Source organism: Scyliorhinus canicula, chromosome 3, assembly GCF_902713615.1.
Source record: "Scyliorhinus canicula chromosome 3, sScyCan1.1, whole genome shotgun sequence".
Classification (NCBI taxonomy): Eukaryota; Metazoa; Chordata; class Chondrichthyes; order Carcharhiniformes; family Scyliorhinidae; genus Scyliorhinus; species Scyliorhinus canicula.
Genome location: NC_052148.1, coordinates 237,979,902 through 238,005,867, shown reverse-complemented (window position 1 = coordinate 238,005,867; position 25,966 = coordinate 237,979,902). Strand labels below are relative to the sequence as shown.

At 42.6% G+C, this 25,966-nt stretch overlaps 2 protein-coding genes and 1 long non-coding RNA gene across 13 annotated transcripts in view; 1 reads left to right on the top strand and 2 right to left on the bottom strand.

Annotated features, from left to right (window-relative positions):
* LOC119963381 (la-related protein 1B-like) overlaps positions 1–17,203 on the bottom strand; it is a 153,271-nt gene extending 136,068 nt beyond the window's left edge. For 3 of the 6 annotated variants that reach the window (XR_005460087.1, XR_005460088.1, XM_038792423.1), the window contains exons 1-2: positions 17,088–17,203; positions 15,146–15,632 (exon numbers count right to left, since the gene is read on the bottom strand). Coding sequence is in view for 2 of the 6 variants with exons in the window: in XM_038792423.1 (XP_038648351.1) it covers positions 15,146–15,548 (403 nt within the window). In the remaining 4 variants the exon portion in view is untranslated. Of the gene's footprint in view, positions 1–3,931; positions 4,028–10,328; positions 10,438–15,145; positions 15,633–16,615; positions 16,959–17,087 lie in introns of those variants that run through there. The other 3 variants (XM_038792426.1, XM_038792424.1, XM_038792425.1) reach the window with 3 other exon arrangements.
* Positions 17,204–17,348: 145 nt separating this feature from the next.
* The window catches only part of LOC119963380, a 58,453-nt gene continuing 49,835 nt past the window's right edge, over positions 17,349–25,966 (top strand). For both annotated transcript variants that reach the window (XR_005460085.1, XR_005460086.1), the window contains exon 1: positions 17,349–17,437. This is a non-coding gene — a long non-coding RNA (uncharacterized LOC119963380). The remainder of the gene's footprint in view (positions 17,438–25,966) is intronic.
* abhd18 (abhydrolase domain containing 18) overlaps positions 21,340–25,966 on the bottom strand; it is a 116,739-nt gene continuing 112,112 nt past the window's right edge. For all 5 annotated transcript variants that reach the window (XM_038792419.1, XM_038792418.1, XM_038792417.1 and 2 more), the window contains one exon: positions 21,340–25,453. In XM_038792419.1, the coding sequence (XP_038648347.1) occupies positions 25,396–25,453 (58 nt within the window). In that variant the 3' untranslated portion in view covers positions 21,340–25,395. The remainder of the gene's footprint in view (positions 25,454–25,966) is intronic.

Genomic DNA, 25,966 nt, shown 5'->3' with positions numbered 1-25,966 from the left:
ATGCTGCAAAATCCAGATTAGGCAGCATCTCGGCAAAACCTGTTCAGACAAAGTGAAGTTTCCAGATAAAATACACCAAGAAACGCCACGCCAGAAGGTATTCAGAATCCCAAAGTAACAGAGAAGCATCTAATCTGCAAATAATGTTGCTATTCTATTCTTCCTGACATGTGGACAACCTCACATTTTTCCCCATTATACTCCATTTGCCATACGTATCAGTCACATTCCATCTCATGGAACAGAAATGTAATTATTTTAAAGCAAGTTTTGACCTCTTTTAAAACTACCATCTAATTCATATTAACCTCTCATTCTTTGATCCCAAGTCTTTCTCTTCACACTTCTCAGCAATTAATTAAATTTCCCATATATCTTCCCATCCTAACAGCACTGTGGGTGTAGACTTCATGGACTTCAGCAGCTCACCACCACTTTAAGGGCAATCAGGAATGGGCAATAAATGCTGGCCTTGCAGCGATTTGTTCACACCTTTCAATATTGCTGCAACTAGGTCTAAATCCTGGAATTCCATTCCTAACAGCATTGTGGGTGTGCCTAAACTGCATGAAGTGCAGTGGTTCAAGGCAGCAGCTCAGCGCCATCTTCTAAAGGGTAGGCAAGAATAGACAATGAATGCCAGTGATCAGAATAAGAGGGAACAGAAGGAACTAGAAAATAGGCTTGCATCATTTGTCATCCCCTCTATCCTCCCACAACACATTTAGCATCTTTAATTTCAGCATGTTTGAAACTGATGACTTAGATTGAGGGGTTGACACTTTCTAATTAGAAATCTGCCCCCAAAACTAGTGATATTTTTCATCCCAGCTTGTCAAGTATTCTCACTAGGTAGACTTGAAACAAAGTAAACCATGTTATTTTCAAAATAAATTTCCTCAAGTTTTCCATAGGCAAACTTGGAAAACAGAGACAATCACATTAATTTAAATAGACTAAAACAATGCACATTTACTATGCACAGGTTGCAACATCAAATTTGGAACACCTTTCCATAGTCTCCCCTTTTGCATAACAGAAACTTCAGAGCCAAATGTTAGCAATAAGCAGCAAGATGCAAAGAATAAAAGTATCCTGTTTTGAAGTACTTTGCACGCGAGTGCTACATTGAAATTGATGTTTTTTTGATCACATTAAATGTTCCAAAGATAGGACGGCATCAACAAAAACATTTTTTGTAAATGTCGACAATTCACAGAACTTGGAAACAAGTTAGCATCCATACATTGAGTAAAGCACATGGTCGACATTAAGTTTCCCACTTTCACCATGCTGTCAAAGAAAGGCATAGGTCAGGGTTTCCTAAACCTTTGAGCAATGGAGCACCTCGTGACCTTCCAAGTGCATCGGGAGAACCGCAAGTGTTCTCACAATGACGACGCTCTTTTTCACACAATAGGTAACAGAAATCAAATGCAAACAAGTATTTTCTAACTATACGTATGCATATATTAGGAAGAGGCTCAGTCACAAATAAATATATCTATCAGCTATATGTGCCCCTCACATTAAGCTCTGACCAAGACCACCTCCCATAGCCCCTTAACATTAACTGCTGAAAGTTTTAGGCACTTTAGAAGTGGAGAATATAAAAGGTTCTCTTTTATAATTGAAAAATAATTAAGTCTTACTTTGTCATTTTTAATGGGAGGAGTGATGCAGGAAAGCCAATAGATGCACACACACATACACACCCCTGCCAGTTCCCCCACTCCAAGGTCCATGTAGCTGCCCAAACTGCAGCTGCTGCCTCTTCGCCTGCCGATGTCAGACACAACTTTCTCCTGGCACACTCAGACATTCACTGTTGGTCTGGCTTTTTATGCACAGCAGAGAGAGCTAATAAATCAAATGGGCAAATCAGAGAAAGGCCCCCTGAGGCACGGAATTTCAGCCTATTGACACATTGAGCTCCAAGAGGCCTTGTCCTGATTGACCCATTTGCTTTTCCTGCTAATTTTTAAATCTGGAGTGGTGCAATTCGCGTTTGCCAGTCACTTGGCAGCTGCTAGTGTCACGGACCCCCTGGAGACCCTTCACAGGCCCCCGATGGCCTGCAGATCCCAGTTTGGGAACATCTGGCATAGGTTGTAGGACAAGAGCAGCGGGGATATGAATTTGTAACTTTGTGGGTGGCACATTGGCTAGCACTGCTGCCTCACGGTGCCAGGGCCCCAGGTTCAAACCAGCATTGGGTGAATCTGTGTGGAGTTTACATGTTCTCCCCAGTGCTCTAGTTTCCTCCCAGAGTCCAACGGTGTTCAGTTAGTTGGATTGGCCACGATCAATGCGTGGGGCTATGGGGGGTAGGGCGGGGAGTGGGCCTATGTAGAATGCTCTTTCGGATGGTCAGTGGTCACTCGATGGGCCGAATGGCCTCGACACGGTAGGGATTCTATGGATTCTAATTTGGGCCCCGATGCCACAGCTGAAAAAAAAATGTTGATAGAGCAAGATCAAAATTGCATACTACTTAAAAATGCATACAAATATTTCAAATAAATGTAACTTGTTGAGGCTTAGCTTCAACTGCTATGGAAGTCAGAAAGTTAAGGTCAAAATAATATTTACTTGACCCTAATGAACATTAGATCTCATTTTTAAAATCAGCATTCATACAAAAAATGTACTGAATTGTAAACATACAGGTACATTTTTCCACTGTTCTCAGTTTAAGAGTACTTATTAAAAACTGCCGATACCAAAGTCATTTCTTTGTGAAAGATTTTTACATTCCAAAACAGAGGGCAGGGATTTCACAATACAAAAGTTTAAATACAAACTGTTGCTGCAACAGTGCTCTGCCATGCGCAATCAACACAATAGAATGGGAAGAATACAAATTACTAAATGAACTTAATTGGCAATTAACTATGTTGAAAATTCTATAGTACTGCAATCAATTTTGCACTTAAGGCAATGCAGTGAGGGAAAACAAACCAGTACCTACTTTAAAGTAGTTAGCAATGGAGATTATATTGAAGATGGGAATTTATTTTGGAATAGGTTTAGTGGAGGCTTCATTGCAAATCCTTAAGCAATTACAACAAAGGAACCCCAATATTACTTCTGAGACTCCCACAAACAATGAAACCATAAAACATGGGTGGAAGCTTACAAGTCAGAAGTTCATTGGGATTTTAGATTCAATGACTTTACATGAGGGGAGGTGTAAAAACAAGCAGCAGGAAAATGGTTAAGGGAGGAATTGACTGAAACATGCAGAGTTTTTGCTATCAGACACTGTGGAGTTGGAAAGTACAGAATGAATCAAGTGACAAAAAAATATTGTTTCCTTAGCAAAATCTTGTAATAATACAATAATTCACAAGGCACCAGAGTGTTTTATATTAACGTTCCGTCAATTATGGAGTGATTTTCCATTTCAGCTATATTTTCAAAATGCAAAAGTAAACTTTTTGTATCTGCTCAATTTTGGGTAGTGGTGCAAGGTTAAAGTTAGCTCACAAGAGTATCTTCTTAGTCGATTCTCCTACAGACTTGGCACAGGATTACAACAAAAAAAAAAGACAGCACATTTAATAGGAGGAAAAGGAATGGCAGTTCATTGTTAAAATATAAATGAAACAAACCTAGATTGACTCAAGTGATGAACAAATTTCCTGTTATAAATTCTCCATAATCACAGCAAACTTTGGAACTCTCAGCGATTAAACCAGGAGTCATTAAAACAAATCAATTTACCACTGTTTACAATATTATAAAACCGTGTGTTTTTAAAAAAACACGTGTGCACACAATTGCAATTTCTCCACAACCAAGTAATGGCAGTGAGATTTACTGCGACCCAAATCATCGGGATTGCATAAGTACAAAGATGAAAATTCGACAGGCAACTAGATCAGAACTATTCAAATTCTGTCTTGTATAACTTTGGCTCCCCATGTACCTTGATTATCTGGTCCACGGAGATGGTCACATAATTCAGTTCTATTTGCACTGAAGTTTCTTTCTGGCTGATTTGTCCTATTTGAATGTTATGGGCCTACGGGTTTAGAAAGAATAATTCCCAGCACCTTTAGATAAAATTTAAAATCAGATCTTAGCATTCACAAATTTAGACACACAAAACGCCTTTTTTAAAAAAAAACAAATCTCATGCATGGGGTATAAAAAAAAACTTGAATATAATAATAATCGCTTATTGTAACAAGTAGGCTTCAATTAAGTTACTGTGAAAAGCCCCTAGTCGCCACATTCCGACGCCTGTTCGGGGAGGCCAGTACGGGAATTGAACCCGTGCTGGCATGGTTTCTGCATAACAAGCCAGCTGTTTAGCCCACTGTGCTAAACCAACCCCAATATATTCCTGCACTAGTAGGAACTTCAGTCTTCCGTGGAATAACACCCTTTAGCAATATTGTACCCGTACTATATGGGCAAGCATGAATGCCAGTATTTTTGTTTTAATTGCTCTTTTTTTGCTAAAATTAATATGATGGATTTAAATAGATTTTTGAAACATACAAATTATGAGCATAAGCCTGCTCCGTCATTCAATAAGATCATGGCTGATCTGATCGTAACTTCAACCTCACATTGCTATTCTCCTCGATAACCTTTCACCCCCCCTTGTTATTCAGGAATCTATCTAGCTCAGCCGTAAAAACTTTCAAAGACTCTGCCTTTTGAGGAAGGATTCCAGAGACTCCTCAGAAAAAGATACTCCTCAGTTTTAGGTACTGTACAAACTATTTTATTTTATTTTTTTTAAAGTGTAACCAATTATTTTTTTCCAATTAAGGGTCAATTTAGTGTGGCCAATCCACCTACCCTGCACATCTTTGGGTTATGGGGGTGAGACCCTCACAGTGGCGGGGAGAATGTACAAACTCCACACAGTGACTCGGGGCCAGGATTGAACCCGGGTACTCGGTGCTGTGAGGCAGCAGTGTTAACCACTGCACCACCATGCCACCCTTGGTGTAATACAAACAATACTAGTGCTTACATCTACTCATACTATTTTTCAGTATGAATTTGAAAACTTCTCTAAACTGTCGATAACAAATAAAAAATGTACATGCTATTATGGTTTATCTTTTAGTATATTTGATCTTGCCCTGTATTCTGTTTAAATTATGAAGAGGTTATGTCACAACCTTGTCATAAAGCAGGTTAAAAGGAAGGTATACATGAATAGGAAAGATATCGTCATGTATGCTTTGGTGCCTATACTTTTAATTTCATGGGGCAAATTTAATTCTCCATTTTACATCTCATTTTCTTCAAAAAAATGCAGGCGAGATATGAAGTGCGGGAATTGAGTCTCCACATAAAGTACAGACCGTATAGCTAATTCATTAATGAAGCCATGGGACCTCAATAATAATGAGAACACTTGATAAACTTTAAGTGGCATAGAAAATTATTTGGTGTTTGCATCACAAGTAACTGATCTACATTTAATGATTAAAGCTCAGTATAAAATGTGCAACCTCAATTTCACCAGGAACAAGCACACTGATTAACTTCAGATGATCTTTTTGTGTGAACCATGGACTTTTACACCTATTAAATAAAGCAAATTCCGCTTAGAGTCAGTTAAGATTCTACTTGTCACAAACACACAAAATGGCTCCTCCAAGTACACAGTCACATTAGAGTACAAAGGTTAGCGATAAGCTGCTGTAACAAAATCACAAGTGATTCGGAATCATCAATTACGATTATTCTCACACGGTATAGGGTTAAAATACATGAACAAGGACTTCCGGTAGAGCTCTGTAGGGGGAAGACGTGCACGGGGCAGCTCCCGCTAATGGACTAAATTTTTAAGGTATTTTTTTGTTTTGTTTGCTTAGTCCCGGGGGTATTTTTATTCCCCCCCCCCCCCCCCCCCCCCCAAAGGTACGAACAGGGGGAATAAAGCCGCAAGGGACAGAACCGACGGTAAGCTGAGAAATAAGTGTGCGAGAGGAGCCGCAGAATATTTTTTTTTTAAAGGTGCGGGAGGAACCGGAGCCAGAGACTCAGAAGCGGCCGAGGAGAGTTGCGCCCCAAACAGAACTAGCGTCCAAGAGCGCAAGACTGCGATCTCCCCCCCCCCCACAAGAGAACGAGGAAAAATAAAAGTAAGTAAATAAATAAAGAAACAAGGGAAGAGAGAAAAGTGAGGAAGGCAACCAACCACAAACCCCGTCCCCAACAAAAAAAGGGAATCCCGAAGCCCGAGGCAGACCCAGCGAAAGCAGAGGAGCGGGGGAAGTGAGAGCAACCCCAGCGTAAGGAACAGCAGTGGGGAAAGAGAGACAGATGGCTGGAGGAGAGAAAACCACCAAGGTGAAGGGACAACGAGACGCAAGCAGCAGCAGCGACGGTAAAGCGCATGAGCAGTGGACGCGCAGGCAGGCGGCCACAAGACGAGACGGAGGTACAGGCGAGCCTGAAAGGGAAAACGATGGCGGACGAAGCAGCGGCGGGTGTGCAGGACGCAGGGACCAGCATAAAGGAGGCGCTCTAGTCAGAGCTCCAAGCAATGATGAAGGAGACGATGCACAAAATGCAGCAGACCATCAAAGGCCTGGAAAGGGAAGTGAAGGTGCAGGAAAAAAAGATTCTGGAGTTGGAGAGGGCCACCTCGGACCAGAGCGACAGGTTGATAACCCAAGAAGCCGAGGTTAAAAGGTTAGTAACGGCCCAGGGGAGCCGAAGAGCGAAAGTGGAGGACCAGGAAAATAGGTCCAGACAGCAGAACATTAAAATAGTGGGTCTGCCAGAGGGGATAGAGGGCAGAGACCCAACAGGCTACATCACCCAAATGATGGGCAAGCTAGTTGGAAAGAAGGTATTCCCAAACCCACTGGAAATAGACAGGGTGCACAGGTCGCACCAACCCAAGTCCAAAACCGGGGACCAGCCCAGAGCAATAATTGCGAAGCTGCACTGGTTCCAAAACCGGGAGAGAATCCTAAAGTGGGCCCGGCAACCGAAACAGAGCACGTGGGAAGGGAAGACCATAAGGGTGTATCAGGACATCAGGGCGGACCTAGCCAAAAAAAGGGCTGAATTCAACAAGGCAAAATCAGCACTGCATAAAAGCAAGGCTAAATTTGGGATGTTATTCTCAGCCAAACTCTGGGTAACATTGGAGGGGAAAGAGCTGTATTTTGACACCCCAGCGGCGGCTCATGAGTTTGTTAGAACGAACAAGCTGGGGGAGGAGCACACGCAACCGCAATGAAAGACATGCGGATGGAAAAGGAAGGGAAAGGAAGAACAAAGAGCGGAGGACAGACCGCAAACAACGACAATGGACTCATGAACTGTGCATGTGAGTTATGCCTTGTGCGGGACTGTGCTGTCTTGTTTCAGAACTTGACTCCTCTCTCAATGCAAGGGGGGGAGGGGGGGGAACGGAGGCAGTGGAGCGAGTGAAATGAGGGTGAGGAAAGCAACCAGGAGGGAGAAACAAGGGCCAGTAGGAGAAAGGTTAAACAGGGCCAGAACTGGGAGGAGGGACACCATACTAGCGAGGAGGGCCAGCACGGGAGGACAGGAAGGAAGGAGGGGGTGAGATAGTGAAGCAGTACAGACATAGGCCTCGGCAGGCAGGGAGCAGAGTGAGAAACCACTTCCTCCGCAAAGAGACAGTAGGATACCTCGGGGTTCCAGAAAGCACACTACTAGAGGACCTGATAGGCACAAGCAGCGAGAAGGGGGGCGGCTATGTGGGAAAATATACGGACAGTTACTGGATGGAGCCCAAACACCACTGGACGGGACCAGACAAAAATAGAGGACGAACTGGGGACAGAGGTAGGATGGGGACTCTGGAGCGAAGCACTGAGCAGGGTGAACTCCACCTCCTCCTGCGCAAGGCGAAGCCTGATGCAGCTCAAGGTGGTGCACAGAGCGCACCTGACCAGAAACCGAATGAGCAGGTTCTTCCCGGAGGTGGAGGACAAATGTGAACGGTGCCAGAGAGACCTGGCCAACCACACCCACATGTTTTGGGCTTGCCCCAAGCTTGCTGGGTTCTGGACAGCCTTCTCCAAGGCAATGTCCAAGGTTGTGGAAGTGAGAGTGAAGCCAATAGTGACAATCTTCAGGGTATCGGAGCAGCCAGAGCTACACATGGGGAAGCAAAATGTACGTAGTTAGTCAAATGAAGGACAAAACAAACCTCTGTAATAAAGCAAATTAGCCCGGGCAAGAAAAATGTAATGTATATAAGTAACAACTGTTCATAAATGAGAAAAGCCAATAAAAAGATTTCCCCAAAAAAATACATGAACAGTGTCAAAAGGACCATGCCTTATTTAAAATAATTGAGCTGCAGAATATTACATTCTCACAATTATTTCAATCCAATTAGTCTACACATCCAAATATATAGTAAAAAAAAAACCAAAAATCAAGCACAATGTTGATAAAAATTTGGGCCTCGGGTCTCTATCTAGGATGACTAAACAAAACCTCACATCTGTTCATACCACACATTAGAAACAACAGGGATTGTTTTCAGGAAACAAAAAGTGCAGCTGCAGTTTAGAACTGGAAGAGTTCTAAAACATGAGGCAAGAAGCCACACTTTCCCTTTTACCCTTGCAAACACTTATTCTTAGGTGACTTTCCAGGAGCACTTTGTTTGGCAATGCTCCTGTGAGGCACCTTAGAAGACAAACCAGAGCAGAAAAATGTGTCTTGGAACCCCTGAACAAGAACAGAAGTGTAGGAACCAAAATTCCTTCAATATTCCGCACGAGGATTTAGTGCTACAATAATATCAATATGGTTGGCTTTACATATATTTCACATTATAAAAATCCAAAACTGCACTCTGCAGGAACATAGGAGTCACTTTGGACATCCAGAGCAATTCAGATTGATATTAATTAAATTGATCCTTCAGATCATAGAGTTCTCAGAAACAACTTGTCTGGAATTAAGTTTGTTAAAACTTGATTGGACACAACAGTAGTTATCTTTTTGACAAGTCAACATTTCCTGATATATATCCAGTCAGCACTGACCATAATATCTGCAGCAAATGTTAAACTTCTATATCAACTCCACTGCTGGCCAAACGGATAAAGGGAATAAATACCCAGTACAGTACTGAGTTGCGCAGACCAGAAACATCCTCGGTTTGATTTCCCTTTGCTGACCTCAATTAGAACATTTGAGATATAATTAGTTTTGGTGTGCCTGGACCATAGAATGGGCAGGGAAAACAAAACACAGCTGGTGATTATTTCTTCATTGCTGGATAATGTACAAGTGTTTGTTGGGCAAGAGTAGGATCCAACTTAATGTGATAATCTCTGTTGTCAACTGCCTCTAACATTCACTGTTGAAATCGAGATGAACAAACCCTTGGATGATACACAAAGTTGGCCAGCATGCATGGGCCTATACAAAACCTTTTTTAAAAGCTACAGAAACAAAGTTGAATTGTACTTTAATTATATTGTAATTGCAGAAAAGTGCTTTTGTTCCAAATACAAAATAAGATATTAGGCAATTCAACTATGAACCACTTATGCATTTATGTTGAAATATCAACCAAATTCATAATTGGTATACCATATGTTCATGCCTCCAATAGTCCTACAGTTTTGTTCTTAAAAGGTTCACAACCTCAGTGTCATATTTGATCCAAAATGAGCATTAAAACCATAAACCAGCACGAGGAACAAGACTACCATTTTCCACATCCATAACAGCTCCAACTGTTGCCCAAAAATGACATGCATTTGTGACCTCTAGACTGAATTGTTCTTTTCACCCAGTTGGTCAGTCTGCCATCTTTTAGCCAACCAGCACCAGGAGGTCAACCAATTCCACTGCGCATGTCCCAAGTCACAACGTCCCATTCACCCATCACCCTTATGCTCACTGATCTACATTGGCTCCAGGTTAAGCATTGAATTTTGGTCTCTAAGCATCACATATTTTAATTGCTACACCAGTGGTGTTAGTGCCTCCAACTGCCTAGGTCCTAAGTTCTGGTAACTCCTTCCCATAAACTGAGCTTCTCTTACCTTGAATTCCTGCCCCAATACGGGCCTTGAAATCTACCTCTGACCAAAGTTTTGGTCACTTACACCCATATCTTCTTATGTGGCCTGGTGTCTTTTAAAAATATAATGTGTGAAGACCTTTGGATGACTTATTATATTAAAGAGGCTTTATTAATATAAGTTGTTGTTAAACTCCAATTTGTGTGTGGAAATATTGAACTGTGGGGGGGTGGCAACAAAGAGGGTGGGTTTGAAGGCATAGCAAATGTTAGCCAATTCCCAACAACAAGGGGGAAAAAATAAAAGCTTAGGGCAACTCACCCTGGGATGCTCTTGCACACCTCCTAGCAACTGGTTAGAGCAGCTTTGGCAGAGGCCTGGGAGCAGGTCACCTGCCCGCCCTCTCGGCAGGGGGGTGGTGCAGGGAGACCTAAAGAGTGGGGGGAAGAAAAATAAATTTTTAAAATAAAGTGATGGAGAAATTTTAATCTCCAGTCCAATCAAATTCCATCCCATGGCATAACAAGTCTTAGCCCAAACAAATATCTTTCACCACTATGTGTTTAGGTTACATATGGAACACTGTCACATCCCCCTCCACTTTCTGCCAATTTTTTCATTTCTTCTTCTAAAGGCATTAATTATCTTCTGGGGTACAGTTCTACCAATGCCAACATGGTCTGGTAGCTTGTCAAGCAGCCATTTTGCATTTGAGGGCCGTGGAAGTGGCACAACGAATTATATTTTCCTATAACCTTTTAAACAATGAAAATATCCCACGGCACTTCACAGGAGTCACGTACAATAACATTAGGTAGAATGGCCAATGGATTGATCAAAGAGATGGGGTTTCAAAATTGCCTCAAAGAAGGCAAGTGAGTACAGACGCGGAGAAGTGTTGGAGGGGTTTCCAGAGCTTGGGATCTAAGCAACTGAAGACACGGCCAGCAATGGTGGAGCATGTATGATTGGGATTGTGCAGAAGTCAGAATTAGAAGAATGCAGGTATCTCATGAGGACTGTTGATCAGAGGAAAGTATAGAGATAGGGAGGGGCAATGTCATGGAGGGATTTGCAAACAAGGATGAGACTTTTTGAATCAAGTCATTGCTTGTCCAGGGGCCAACATATGTCAGCAATCACTGGGGTGATAAGGGAAAGGGACTTGCTGCAAGTTAAAACACAAGCAAAGGTTTGGATGACCTCAGGTTTACAGGGTAGAATGTTGAAGACTAGTCAGGGGTGCATTGCAGTAGTTTAGCTTGTGGATAACAAAGATATGGATGAAGGTTTTCAACAGCAAATGAGCTGAGATTGAGATGAGGTTCAGTGATATTACAGAGGTGGAAATAGGCAGTCTTAAAGCTGGCACGAATGAGGTCAGATGCAAATATTTTTATTATAAATTTAGCGTACGCAATTCATTTTTCCAATTAAGGGGCAATTTAGCGTGGCCAATCCACCTAGCCTGCACATCTTTGGGTTGTGGGGGCAAACCCACGCAAGCATGGGGAGAATGTGCAAACTACACATGGACAGTGACCCAGAGCCGGGACCGAACCTGGGACCTCGGCGTGTGAGGCAGCAGAGCTAACCCCCTGCGCCACAGTGCTGCCCATCAGAAGCATATATGCCACTAAAGCTATAAACAGACTGGCTTAATGGCACTGTTGTAAGGGAGAGGGATGAAGTTAAGAAACGTAATTTGGAATATGGGCCGAGAACAGAGGCTCCAGTCCTCCGAATATTTAATTGAAGGAAATTTTTGCTCTTTCAGTATTGCATAAGCTTCTGATTACGAACAATAGAGGAGGCAAGAAAGTTGGTGCGAAGTAAAGCTGGGTGCTGTCAGTGTACATATGAAAACTGTCATGCCTTTGGATGATGTCTCCAGGGAGATAGAAATGGGAGGGAGCCACAGGTTAATCCTTGGTGGATAATGAAGGTAATGTTGCAGGACAGGAAGAGAAGACACAGCACGTGTCTCTTTGTCTACAACTACATACAGTAAGTCTTACAACACCAGGTTAAAGTCCAACAGTTTTATTTGGAATCACTAGCTTTCGGAGCACAGCTCCTTCATCAGATGAGTGTCGGACTTTAACCTGGTGATGGAAGACTTATTACTGTGCCCAGCCCAACACTGGCATCTCCACATCATGACTACAACTAGATAAAAGTGGAATCACATTAGAGCAGCTGGATGACGATGCAAAGGCACTGGAGGAGGGTGTGTGGTCAACCATGTCAAAGGCTGCAGACAGGGTGCGAAGGACAAGGAGGGAAGGTTTATTACCCTAGTTACACGGTATCATATAAAATTCATTTCAACAGTGTGGCCAGGGCAGAAATCTAATTGGAAGAATTCAAATATGGAAATATGGGAATCGATTTGGGAGGTGAGAACATGATCAAGGAATTTGGAGAGGCAAGGGAAGTTGGTGATGGGCTGGTAGCTTGCAAGGACAGAAGGATGAAGGGTTGGCTTTTTAATGAGAGGAGGTAGGGCAGCACGGTGGCACAGTGGTTAGCATTGTTGCCTAGGGCACCGAGGACCTGGGTTCTAATCCCGGCCCCGGGTCACTGTCCGTGGGGAGTTTGCACATTCTCCCTGTGTCTGCGTGGGTTTCACCCCCACAACCCAAAGATGTGCAGAGTGGGCGGATTGACCACGCTAAATTGCCCCTTAATTGGAAAAATGAATTGGGTACTCTACATTTATTTTTTAAAATGAGAAGAGGTAATGATGGCAGATTTGAAGGAATGATAACTGAAGGGAGAGGACTGTTGACAATATCAGCTAATATTGGGGTGGGGGAAACTTGGGCAAATAACAATTTGGTGGGAGTAGAATTGAGGGAGCAGGAGGTGGCTCTCATAGTCACGGTGATCTCAAAGAGGAGATAGGAGGTAAACTAAAGTAAGATGTGAGTTCAGGGTTAAAGGAAGTGCAGCCAAGGACGCTAGCAAGTGAGGACATGGCAGAGGCAACTGATCTGATTTCCCCAAAGTGTCAAAGAAGTCCATAAAGTCGTTACACTTGTTGGAGGGGAAGGTCGATGGAACAGGGGAAAGGGGCAGTTGAGAATACTAGCCAACTGACATTTGCAAGTAAATACATTACAAGAAACATAATACATTTTAGTTCATATACTAAAGGCCACAAATGGGGCTGGTTTAGCTCACAAGGCTAAATCGCTGGCTTATAAAGCAGACCAAGCAGGCCAGCAGCACGGTTCGATTCCCGTACCAGCCTCCCCGGACAGGCGCCGGAATGTGGCGACTAGGGACTTTTCACAGTAACTTCATTGAAGCCTACTCGTGACAATAAGCGATTTTCATTTCATTTTCAAATGCTAGTTAACATAGTATTAATTTCAAACAGGAAATGGCTGATATATAACAAAATATAGATCAAAAAGGGAAGATTCTGACATTTATGGTCACTGGTGGTGGGATGCTAGCCTGAAATAGGAAACGTGCCTTTGCAGCCTAACGATTTTGGAGCAGACTAAAAAAAAAAAATGTTAACTTGCCCAAAACAAGGTTAGAAAAACAAAGATTTCATACCCAAAAGGCTTAGCTGCAATGCCTATCATATTATTACTTGCACCCGAAGACTCTTATTGATCGATGAGTCAGAAACAACATAACAATATACCAGCAAATGGTTAATGCCATAAGAGATATGGGAAGGACAATATTTCGTTGAGAAAAGGCATACCACACATATGGCCACCAATGCCTCCAGTAGCAAATCCAACTTTCTTTGCACTGCCACAAAAAAATGGCTGTTACCAGAATTCCTCAGTAATCAAACGATGTTACGTCAATTCAATTTAATTATGTCATTGAACATTTTCAGTAACTTCTCACCATTTATTCAATAATGTGATAAGAATTCGCTAAACAATATATTCAAACACTAAAAAGTATACGAGTCATAATAATCTTCAAAAGACACTAATATTTGGTACAGACATTGCTGCCACTAACAGCTGGACAGAAGCAAGCCGGGTTTTAAATGTATGCCTACTAACATGTAAAATATTAGTTTCCGTCATCCGGCACAGTTGGTTCTATTCCACTTCAACACGATAAAAACCTAATTTTCTCCCATGAAACACTGCCTGCATAAAGTCGCACTACACGTGCTAGACTGAGGGAGGGAGGGACCGTTCAAATTGCACTGTAATCGTGAACGTGCTTCCATCAGCAGATTCGACCATTTGCGGCCTTCCCCACGAAATTTAAACTACGCGAGGGAGAGAAATCAAACTCAAATCCACAAATTTATAACATTTTACAAGCCACATATATGGGAAAATATGGTTCATAGTAAAACAACCACGTTTTCTACCAGTTGGATTGTGGGTAAAGCTGCTTTGATCTTTGTTGTCTCGGTTATTAGAATTTGCAATCAATCCAATACTAGAAAACGTTTTAAAACTGTTGATATATGTGTAAACTGTTGACAAAGTTGCTCACGGCAAAGAGCGAATTGCATCGTGAAAATGATCAAAAACGTTGTTATGTCAAACAAAAATAAATGCGATTAAATTCCCAGGAACAGATTGGCACTTTCGCGACTGATGGTCCTTGCCAGCAACTATACTGAAAACCTCGGCAAGGCTGCAGAGCAGTTCCTTCATCTAAAAATAACTAATTCTGGATAGATTTCACGACAGACTGGCTACTGTAAACAGGCCACACCTCTTACAGATTTGCTTAACCTGATGTCCATTTATGTAAACAAAATGGATGAATGACACTTACCAATATGGCAACATGAAAATATGGACCGTATACAGATAAGAACTGGCACTCTTTTACAGACACGTGGGCTATAAACTAATTCAATTATCAGTTACCTCACCAAACTGAAATATAAATAGCCCACGCAATTTTAAATTCCAAGTCGGATCAAGAAATTGCTGAAATCTCGTTTTAAAATGGATGCATGCCACTGATTTTGTTTTTAATAAAACGCCGATGTCCTCCCAAAGTATTAGTACATCACAACATCGTGAGGTTTAAGTAGCAAACTACAGATGATTAGAAATTAAAGGTTGTTGCCACTTGACTGTCACTTCCTTTCAAATTAACTCGTCAGATTTTAAATAGACCCGTGCACAAACCTGTCTCCTGGTTGCTGACATTCACGCTGTTGGCAGTGACCATGTTTTTTTTCTTGGTCCAGGGGTTGATTTTAGGAGGAGGCGCCTCCGTAAATTTTTTCTGCGACTTCTCAGCTGAATCCCCCTGTCTCTGGTCGTTTTCCTTATTCTCGGGGTCGGTCCCGACCTCCAGTTCGCCGCTTCGCTGCTCGGACTGGTCTCGGCCTCCGGCCTGGGACTCCAACCTCGCCGATAGGCCGCTGCCCGCCTCCTCCTCGTCTCCTCCCGAAGCCGACGACAATGTGGCGCGGCCGCGGGTCACTGGCTCATCTTGAGAGCTGTCTCCGCTGCTACCCGAGGGCTCAAGAGATGTGTCGTGAGCCGTGGGCTGAAGCATGGGGGACTCAACCTCGGTGGCCATCATGCGTTGCACGGCTGGGCCGCCCTCCAAATTCACCTCTGCTCTCTTCCCCTCTCTAATGACTTGCGTTAAAATATTCACGATTTACTGTCAAATCAAAATACAAGATGGGCAATTAAAAACAGGTGCTCTCTCACTTCTTTAAAATCCCCACTGGGATGACAAACAGAGGCAGCGAATGATTCTTTCCACCTCCACAAAACCCCCTCCCCAACAAGGGTTAAGTTAAGGCGATTTTAAAAATGGAGAGGGGTGAAAGCAAAAGAAATATCGAATAAAAAGGGAATAAACACAGTGTCAGTCTGGTGTGCAACTCAAACAGCTGCTCTAATGTTACTTAAGGGGGGGGGGGGGGGGTGTTGCAGTTTATGTAGTTGAAGGTAACAAATGTACGCGTTCTTTCGGTCTAGACGCTATGATTACTACGCGTCCTGTTGCTCAGCTTTGGGGTGAGATCAGCTGCTGAAAGCGCTCTCGCCGGCTCTCGGTCACCACGTGTGAATGTTTCATACTGACGTGTCCAGACTTGGAGCTCTCCGCCGGTCCACGGCCCTGTCCCTCCCTGGGGGATTCGTAATTTCTTCCCAAGTCCCCCTTTCCCCGGGGCTTCGCGACTTCTACCCCAGACCCCCCTCCCTTTTCCCCGGGACTTCGGGAAGGGAGGGGCCCGGGGGGGGGGGGGGGCTTCGTGACTTCTACTCCAGCCCCCTTTCCCCGGGGCCTCGGGAAGGGTTGCCCCCCTCTCTCTCCTCCTCGGGGCTTCGGGAAGCTCTGTCCCCGGCCTAGGGCCGCCTGGCTTCACACCATTGTTACGACAGCCCGCTGTTACTGTGGAAACAGGCCTTGTTTATTGTTTGTTTATTCTTTCTGCCCCCACCAACAAAAAAAAAATATTGGATCCCGTGGAAAAGTTTACATTTTATCCCACAGCAAAAAGAAAGTGAGAAATTTGAACCCGGGAGTTCTATAACGGTCAGCTGGGGAGCGCGGCCGCCGAGGGGTCAATTCAATGCCACACAGCAGCCCATCAACATGAAGAGCAACGTCCCCCTCCTACCTCTCCCCCTTACCTTCCCTCAGCATCGCTCGCAAGTCGCTTTGGAAAAAAATATAATCCCCGAGAGGGAAAAACGTATTTTCTCTTTTTAGGTTGGCATGTCTCCGCGGAATTTCCTCGGGAGGGGTAGGAGAAGGAAAGGAGCGCCCTGAGGGTGGAAAATCCAACTGGCCCAGAAAGGAGCGGCGTTGCGAATTGAAAGCAGGAACCGGGAGAAATCCCAGCCGGCACCAACACAATATGGTGGACTGGGCGGCCGGGGTGGGGGCTGCGGTGTGTGTGGGGGGTTGGCAATCGCTCTCCCTTCTTTCGGAACTCGAGCACTGCAACAAACGTGGTTCCACGCTAGCTAGCCTCCTCCCCCCTGCGCCGGCCCACAGAGACCGCCCAGCCTCTCCTCTTAATTCTCCGAGCGGCGCCCCCAGCCTCTCTTCTTAATTCTCCGAGCGGCGCCCCCAGACTCTTTGCCCTCCTTTCCCACTTACTGCTCCGCCCGGCCGCCACGCTGCCATCCGCTCAGGTTGACATATGCGTTCCCCACTCCATGTTCGTCAACGGCTTGGCGCTGCGCCTGCGCACTGCTGGCCTTCCGCAGATTTTTTAAAAAACCACGCCCTCCCCACCCCGCGCGCGGCCATTCCCAGGGACGGGTCAGGACGTGATGACGTAAGCACGTACACGCTCTCTACTCCTCCTCCCAATCGGCCAGCTCCGCGCGTCGCCTTCCTTTTCAAAGGAGGGTGCCGCCGGAATGAGTGCGTGTCCATTTTGAGGTGCTGAGACGGGCGCGTGCCCAATCCACTCGGCAGTGCCACCTTTCAGGCCTTGCTTTTTGGTAGGAAATCGACAAATACCAGCCACTCGAGGCATTCAAGAGGGCATTAGATGATTATTTAGATGAATAGAAACACAATGTTCAGGGCGTACAGGATTGGCACTAAGCAGTGATGCTCGTTTGGAGAGCTGGTGCAGACACAATGGGAAAATGGCCTTCTGAGCCATAACAATTCTGTGATTCAGCAATCGCCGACCCTGCCAGAAGAGTTGAGATTCCTGGAAGCAATGGTTTACCGAATTATGTTGAGTAATAAGGGAATCTGGGGTTATGAGAAGGCAGGAGAATGGAAATGAGAACAATATCAGCAGAGATTGAATGGCAGAGCAGACTCAATGGGCTGAGTGGCCTAATTCTACTCCTATGTCTTATGGTCTTATGTTGGATTCTTGTGGGACTGGGTCGGCACAGACCTGCTAGGAGTGCAGAAAAAATACTTCTAGTAGGCAGCATGTCAGAATCCACGAGAAGAGGGACAAGAGAGGAAAACTGAAATTTGCAGACCATCTGGACTATAATATTCTTACTATTGTCATTCAGGTCAAGTCTGCTCTGAAGCTGGTGATCCATCCTGACCAGACCTGCACAATTACCTATGTGTATGAAGGCATGAACACCTGATGCCCAATATTCACCGAGGTAGTGGAAGTGGTTGTCCATACTTTGCCACTGTAAATGAATGCTGAGAACACAAGCCTGGTATACACAGAGCTTTATATTCTCAGTTAGTTTGATGTTGCTCCAAAAACTTTGACTTTCACTAATGTCCTTTAGGGAAGGAAATCTGATATTCTTACCTAGTCTGTCCTACATGTGACTCCAGGTAATGTAGTCGACTCTTAACTGCCCCCTCGAGGGCAATTAGCAATGGGCAATAAATGCTGGCACAGCCTGCGATGCCCCATCCCATAAACAAATTTTTAAAAAGCTTGTTGATCCAAGGTGTGTGAAACTTAATGCCATTCAGAGTGAGATTTGGCAATGTTGGTGGAAGGAGAAGTCTTTATGTCCTGGAAATAATCCTGGTCTTCCTGATGCTGATTGTCAGTCCAAATTCCTCACAGGCCCAAGATTACTGATATACAAGCTGCTGCAAGCAAACTTATGTCTGGGATTTCTGTGTGGTGTCATCAGTATATAGCATCACACTCCTATGAAGCATCCAGAAATACAGGGTCATAGTTTGAGGATAAGTGGTAAACCTTTAAGGACAGAGGTAAGGAGAATTTTCTTCACCCAGAGTGGTAAATCTGTGGAATTCAGTACTGCAGAATGTAGTTGAGGGCAAAATGTGTAATTTCAAGAAGGAATTAGATACAGCTCAGGGCTAAAGGGATATGGGGAGGGGGGGGGGGGGGGGGGGGGGGCGAGGCAGTATCAGGGTATTGAACATGAAGATCAGCTATGATAATGAACAGGCTCAAAAGGGATGAATGGTCTATTTTCTTTGTATGTATCATGGGACATTTTACTGTGTTTATAAAGCGCCTGAATGTACTTTATTGCTGTTGCACCGAGGTTTCCTCTAATTGCTCTTGTCCAGGGGCAATCATCTTACTTGCACCAAGTTCTGTTCACCTATGCTCACAGACTTGCATTATGTTGTTTGACCAGGAACGAGTGTTAAAAATTCTAAACCTGGTTTTCAAATTCCTCTATAGCATTGTCCTTATATCCTCCAATCTCTCAGCCCTCCAGGATATGGCCTGACCTTTCTCAAATTGGTTCACCATTGGTGGCTGTGCCTTCAACTGCCTGTGCCAAGTTCTGAAATTCCTTCCTTAAAGACACACCTTAAAACCTAATATTGCTTTAGAGGGCTCGGTGTCTAAATTTGCTTTTTAATGCTCCTGCAAAACACATTATGACCTTTAATGTAATAAAATGTCCAAAGTTGTTCAGAACTGCACTGTATTTTTCATTTCTTTTGAATGTATTTTTATACTGTATAAATGTGTGTTTTATGAGTGTAATTCATTAAAAATATTTCTTCAATTCAGCAGCAATTACCAGGGCAGCATGGTGGCACAAGTTAGTTATGACATAGTTAGCACTGCTGCCTCACAGCATCAAGGACCCGGGTTCAATTTCGGCCTTGGGTGACTGTGGAGTTTGCACTTTCTCCCTGTGTCTGTGTGGGTGCCTCCTGGTGCTCCAATTTCCTCCTTTAATCCAAAAATGTACAGGTTTGGTGGATTGGCCATGTTAAATTGCCCTTTAGTGTCCAGGAATGTGCAGATTAGGTGGGGTACAGGGATAGGGCGTGGGAATGGATTGAGGGAGGGTTCTCTTTCAGAGGGTTGGTGCAGACCTGATAGAAATGGCCCCTCTGCGCTCTAGGGATTCTATGGTTCTCACATATGGAGTACCTGAATGACGGTTAAATGAATTGTTATTTTCATACCTCAAGGATACATAAATAACAGATAATGTACAGTCCTTGGGATTCCAACATTCATGTTAACGTACACAATTTTAATTGGAGCCCCTGTGAAATTGGCAGTAAATTTGAGCATAGTTTAACATCGGGTTTCCAGCTTGGGTCCAGAGGAAAATCCAAGCCTATTCCCAGGTCTTGCCATTACCTTTTATTATCTATTTACTTTTCAGAATTATTACAGGTTTTACTTTTACCATTGATGTGATGGCATAATCTATGCCACAATAATCAAGTGCAAAAAATGCTAATTTCTCCTTTCACTCTTTTGATGATCCTATATTTCCTAGTAAATAGACTTAAGTTTTATGATCTTGAAAGTAATATTTTCAAATTTTTTTTTAAGAATCCAAAGGCTAGGTATTTATAAAAGAATGAAGCCACAAAACTCAGTTTAAACAAAATAATTTAATTACTCTAAAATCAATATGAATACTAATAACTACACTACTTTAAATAGTCAATTACGCTGATTATATTTACAACTGTACAATGGACAGTGACTTGTACTCCAAACCAAACTTAAAATTTAGCTTTCCTTTTATACTCATTTGACTTGCATCCTCCATAACTCAAGTCAGATACTTATAAGAAATTGGAAGGTAAGAAATTGGAAGATAAATCACTACAAAGATTTGTATAAGGGCTGACACTTCTTGGGCTTTCTGATTACTACCATCAGGTTGTCCCTTCAAATCTCTTCCAACCATCCCACAGTTGTAGACTCCCAATTCAACTAGGTGACACTAGCATCTAAAAGTAGCCCCCTCAGGTTAGAACTCCCCTGGTTTTGTGCTTTTTTAAATTTTGGAGTCTTTCTCTTAAACTCACTTTTTCTTCTCAGCCTGGCTATCCTTTTAAATTCAATTGTGTCAGTTCCTTCATTTATAAAAATATTTCTGCACCTTTTTAACCAGCACATAGATCTTCAACTGAACTCTTCTTGAAAGAGATATTTTTCTCCCCTGTAGCAAGTGGGTTCTAACAATGAAAATTCTATTTGAGATTAGAGCCACACACACAATCTACATTCTCTCTCCCCCCATACTTAACCTCTTGTTGACCATTTTTCTATTCTTTACCTCCCAGGCAACATGGCAATTTGATCAGTTGCTGGAAGCAAGGCACTTTACCAGAAATCATCTCCAGGAGAAATGGAGTACTTAAAAGGGACCTTCAACCCAACATAAGAATCAGTTTTTCTTCTCCCCCTGTACATCTGCGCATGCACTACAGCACAGATGTAACAGCCACAGCATCACTAGAGGGCAGCATCAGAGATGGGTATAAAGGGTCCGACCCAAGGGAGGATCCGCCTCTTTTAGAAACACAGGGCTAGTGAGCAGTAGCTCACAAACAGCTCAGCATAGGCAGTTGACCTTAGTTTCACTGATGACACCTCTTGACTGTATTACATCTAGTTGAGCTCTGGAAACAGAACCCTCTGAATAAAGTATTTGTGTTAACTGGAAGTCTACAATCTTTATTCAGACTTAGAATAACATAGACTTGTGACACAATATAACAATTCAAAAAATGACATGCATTTCTCAACACTGCATGTGTGATAAGGTTTCTTAAACCATTTTGCATCGAGTAAAGAAATAGTGAACAGTGAGAGCTGTGGTGGTAAACTGGGAGGACAACAATCCCCTAGAGACCAATAAAAATTAAAATCTTGCCAAATGGAAAACGGACAAAATTTATTATTTTAAAACTTTTATGTAACAAACAAAATAAATCAACATGAATTAAGCACTACTTAATAGCCAAACAATGCATTGACTTAAAGAAAACATCAAACAACACAATTAAGATACATCTTACAACCTCTTTTACTGTGCACTGCACTTCTACAGATATGCAACATTGCAAGAACAAATCCAATGTTACTCTTGACTGTCCAATGGGACAACGCTTCCAGTGTCTTTCGACAGTCATTCCACTCAACTTTAATCATGCAGATCCAATGCACCCCCTGGCAACTCCATGTTCCTTAAATCTCCAAATGCCCTGTTGTTTCTGTTCACTTTCTTTTGATCAGAAAATTAACTCTTACAAGCACCCTGCATCTTCATAGTAGTTCTTTTCTCCCAGTGTTTCTCAAAGCAGCTGTCCTTTACTACGAAGATGGTGTGGACGTCTGTCCCAAAGTTTTCTAGAGAGGACAGGATATTGCACTGATGACCACAGGGAGTGTCATTTGGGACTTTGATTAGTGTTAGGTTCATAGATTCATAGAATTTACAGTGCAGAAGGAGGCTATTTGGCCCATCGAGTCTGCACCAGTAACCCCACCCAACCTGGACACTAATGGGCAATTTTAGCATGACCAATCTACCTAACCTGCACATCTTTGGACTGTGGGAGGAAACTAGAGCATCCGGAGAAAACCCACAAAACACGAGGAGAAAGTGCAAACTCCACACAGACAGCCATCAGAGGCCGGAATTGAACCCGGGACCCTGGAACTGCGAGGCAGTAGTGCTAACCACTGTGCCGTCCCGTTAGGTGTCATGGATTGGGGAGTAATTTGATCGCAAAGATTCAAATTGGAATAGCCAGAAAGATGGGCACAGATCTGGAACTTGAGAAATGCAAATTACTGCAGATGATGGAATCTGAATCAAAAACAGAAAATTCTGCACAATCTCAGCAGGTCAGAGTGTCATCTAGACTCAAAACCTTAGCTCCCTTTCTCTCCACCGATGCTATCAGACCTGCTGAGATTGTCTAGTATTTTCTGTTTTTGACTTGGAAGCTGACAAGTGCAGAAGAAGGATAATGAGGTTCCATATGATGGAGTATTTTGAAACGTCAGAGGCGGAGTATTTTTTTCAGAAAGATGATGGCTGCTTTGAAAGAGAGGGAACAATTTAAAATGTCGGCTAGAATGGGGCCAGGGATGCAGCTTGGGTGGTACACAGGTTTGGTTTGGGGGGGGGGGGGGTGGTGAAAGCAGAGATGGAGCTTATTACAGAAAAGCTGGGACAATTCCATTAAGGAATCCTAAACCAAGGACTAAAATTATTGAAATCAATGTGCTGGGCATGGGGATCACTGGAAGTTCAACAACCCCACAGAGTGCAGGCGAGGGTATTTTGCAGGAGTTAGTAGTTGTGGAGGGTTAAGATAGGAAGGCCAGCGAGGAATGCATTAGATATATATATTTTAAAAATTCTTTCATGGGTGTGGGCAGTATTGGCAAGGCCAGCATTTGTTACCCATCCCAAATTGCCTTTTGAGCTCTTAGGCCATTTCAGAGGGTAGATAAGAGTCAACCACATTGCTGTGGTTCTGGAGCCACACCCAGACCAGGTAAAGATGGCAGATTTCCTTCCCGAAAGGACATTGGTGAATCAGATGGGTTTCAATCTTCATGACAACTTTCAATTCCATATTACCCCCCCAATTAATTGAATTTAAATTCCAATAGCTTCCATGGTGGGATTTGAACCCATGTCACGATTAGCCTGGGCCTCTGGATTACTAGTCCTGTTACATTACCAAGATGGGAAGCCTGCACTATGGAGCAGAACACGAGTTGCAAACATTTTACATTTCCTGGTTCAGCCCAAGGCCCCAACTGTGTTATGGAACAAAATTCCAGTAGCAATTAAAGTCTCACTAAGGATCCTATTAATTAAAATCCCAGCATAATCTAAATGGGAAATAAAAATCAGAATTTAAGGAAAAACATTTACATAATTTTGATATTCTTTGATTACAGTGAATTTAAACTGAGGGCAAATATAAAAATATCATGCAAGAAGCATTATTAATTCTGTTTAGCCACTGATCATTTACAAAGCATAGGGAGGAATTGGTTTTGGGGGGGGGGTACAGTCAGGAACTTTGCAGAAACACTACAATGGAAATGCATTACCCAATAACTGTCTCCATTCATGTCATTGTCACAGAACTCCTTGTCCTTATATCAGGAGCACTACGCAGAATGTCTGGTGCCAGCCTGCTAATAACCAGCTTTGGAAATATGAAACATATTAAACTTTCAAATTGGCAATTGTAAATGTAGAAATATTTCCTGAAATGGTATTCGGGATTAAGAACAATTTCTGATTATATCTCGGACTTAGTAAATAGTTCAGTCTTACATTGGACAATTGCACTTAAAGTTTTGGCTTCAAATATTCAGCTTTAAAGAACATGATCAGAATATATATTCTGAGGAAATGTTTTGTAAACCAACCAATACAACAGCAGTTGTTGAAGCTTTTAAGTTCTAGATGTGTGTCATAATTGGTGTAGTAATAATACTAATTCTAAAATTCAGTCACATTAATACCATCATTGGGAGAGATTTTTCTGCTGCAGTGTGCACAAGTCTTAAAAAGACAGGTTAGAGAGTTTTGGATTCCCTGCATCAAAAGCAGACTAAAGGTTTGAAGATACATATTGTGTGTGTGTGTGTGTGTGGGGGGGGGGGGGGGGGGGGAGAAGGGAAAGAGTGGGTTCAGAGAAGGCTTGATTGATTACTTTGTGTTCTGGGCTTTTAAAAAGCATCCTTTTCATCTTTGCTCAATGGTACAACCTATGAAACTCCAACCGTGTTGCACTTGAGAGAAGAGTTGTAAATTTCTCTTAAGCAGTCCATCTTTCAGGAGTTTCAATGAAAATTATAAATATTTAAATTTAAATTCCCAGATATCATTAAGCTACCTCATCGATTTTCCATTACAAAAGTTCTCCATGCAAACTATGCTAAACTAAAAATCATGGTTTTCACACATACATCCAAAGTTTAAGAGACAAGGTTATAGTGTGATCTGAATTCCAGTGCACATTCAGCAAAGCACAATTAACAAATTAGAATTAAAATGTCAATGTTATTTTCAGTTTTTATTTCCGGTAGACAGCACTTGTATTTACTTCATTAAATAAAAAATGTCACCTTGTTACACCAGGATCATGGTTTCTAAATTTTGTAGGCACTATAAAGCACAGCATAGCACCAGCTTTCCCCTTTTTATATGGTCTTGTGCAGATTTACATTACATTTGTTCAAGTCAATTTTAATATGTAGTACACACATTCAGTTTCTAATGACTTGCATTTATTATTGTAAAATGCAATCTGTCAGGTCTTCCCTGCATTTCATCAACTCAACAAAATTAAGCACACTCCAATATATCCAAGTTTAGTACTGAAAATTTTAAAACTATTAATCAAGTAGATTGTTAATGCTGCGAAGAAAATCTTGGTTGCACCACTTATGTCGACATAATAGTGTTAGTCATTTTCAATACATTTTGAAATGTCAGACTAATAATTTGTTAGTGTACAGCGCATTTTTTGTTACTGTATTACTAAGTCACTTTCAACCAGTACAGGACAATCAAGTTCTCATTCTTCAGTACAAAGTTGCTTGTACGATTATTTTGCTTGCAGCAATAATTTGGACCAGCCGTGGTGCTGTCAGATGTAAATGGAGGGGGGGGGGGGGGGGGGGGGGGGGGAAATCACATTACCAAAGGAATAAAATCATCCTGGCATCAGAGACTCAATTCTGGATGGAGTACTTCTGAAGAAAGCGGTCAAATGCATCATAAATGGCTTGCCTGCAACCAAAGAAAAAAGTTGTTGAATATTGACGAAATGTACAAAAGACGGAATTATGGAATTTGATTATTACTTTAATCATACCAGTTTATCCCCATCATATATAGTTACCCAGTGATGGCGCATGGGAACAAAGTATAACAAAAAGAAGGGACAATTTGATTAGAACTCTAAACTTAACCTGAATTCTCACATACAAGTCTGAATTCCGATGCTCTGAAGCTACAGAACGGTTCCCAACTGCTAATAAATAACACAACCGTTATCTTTCACATCGTACCCTCATGTATAATAGAAACAAAAGTTGTCATGCCTTAAGTTCATGTCCCACCCAACCCAAAAGTGTCCATCTGTGCTTCTTCTCCACTTAGCTCAAACCCTTCTCAATGGCATCTGCCTGCATTCCCCATTGTACCCAACTATTTCACTGCCAAGACTGCAAACCATATTTTCAAAACAATATATAAAAACTAAGAGCAGGAGTAGGCAATTCAGTCCTTAAGCCCAGTCTG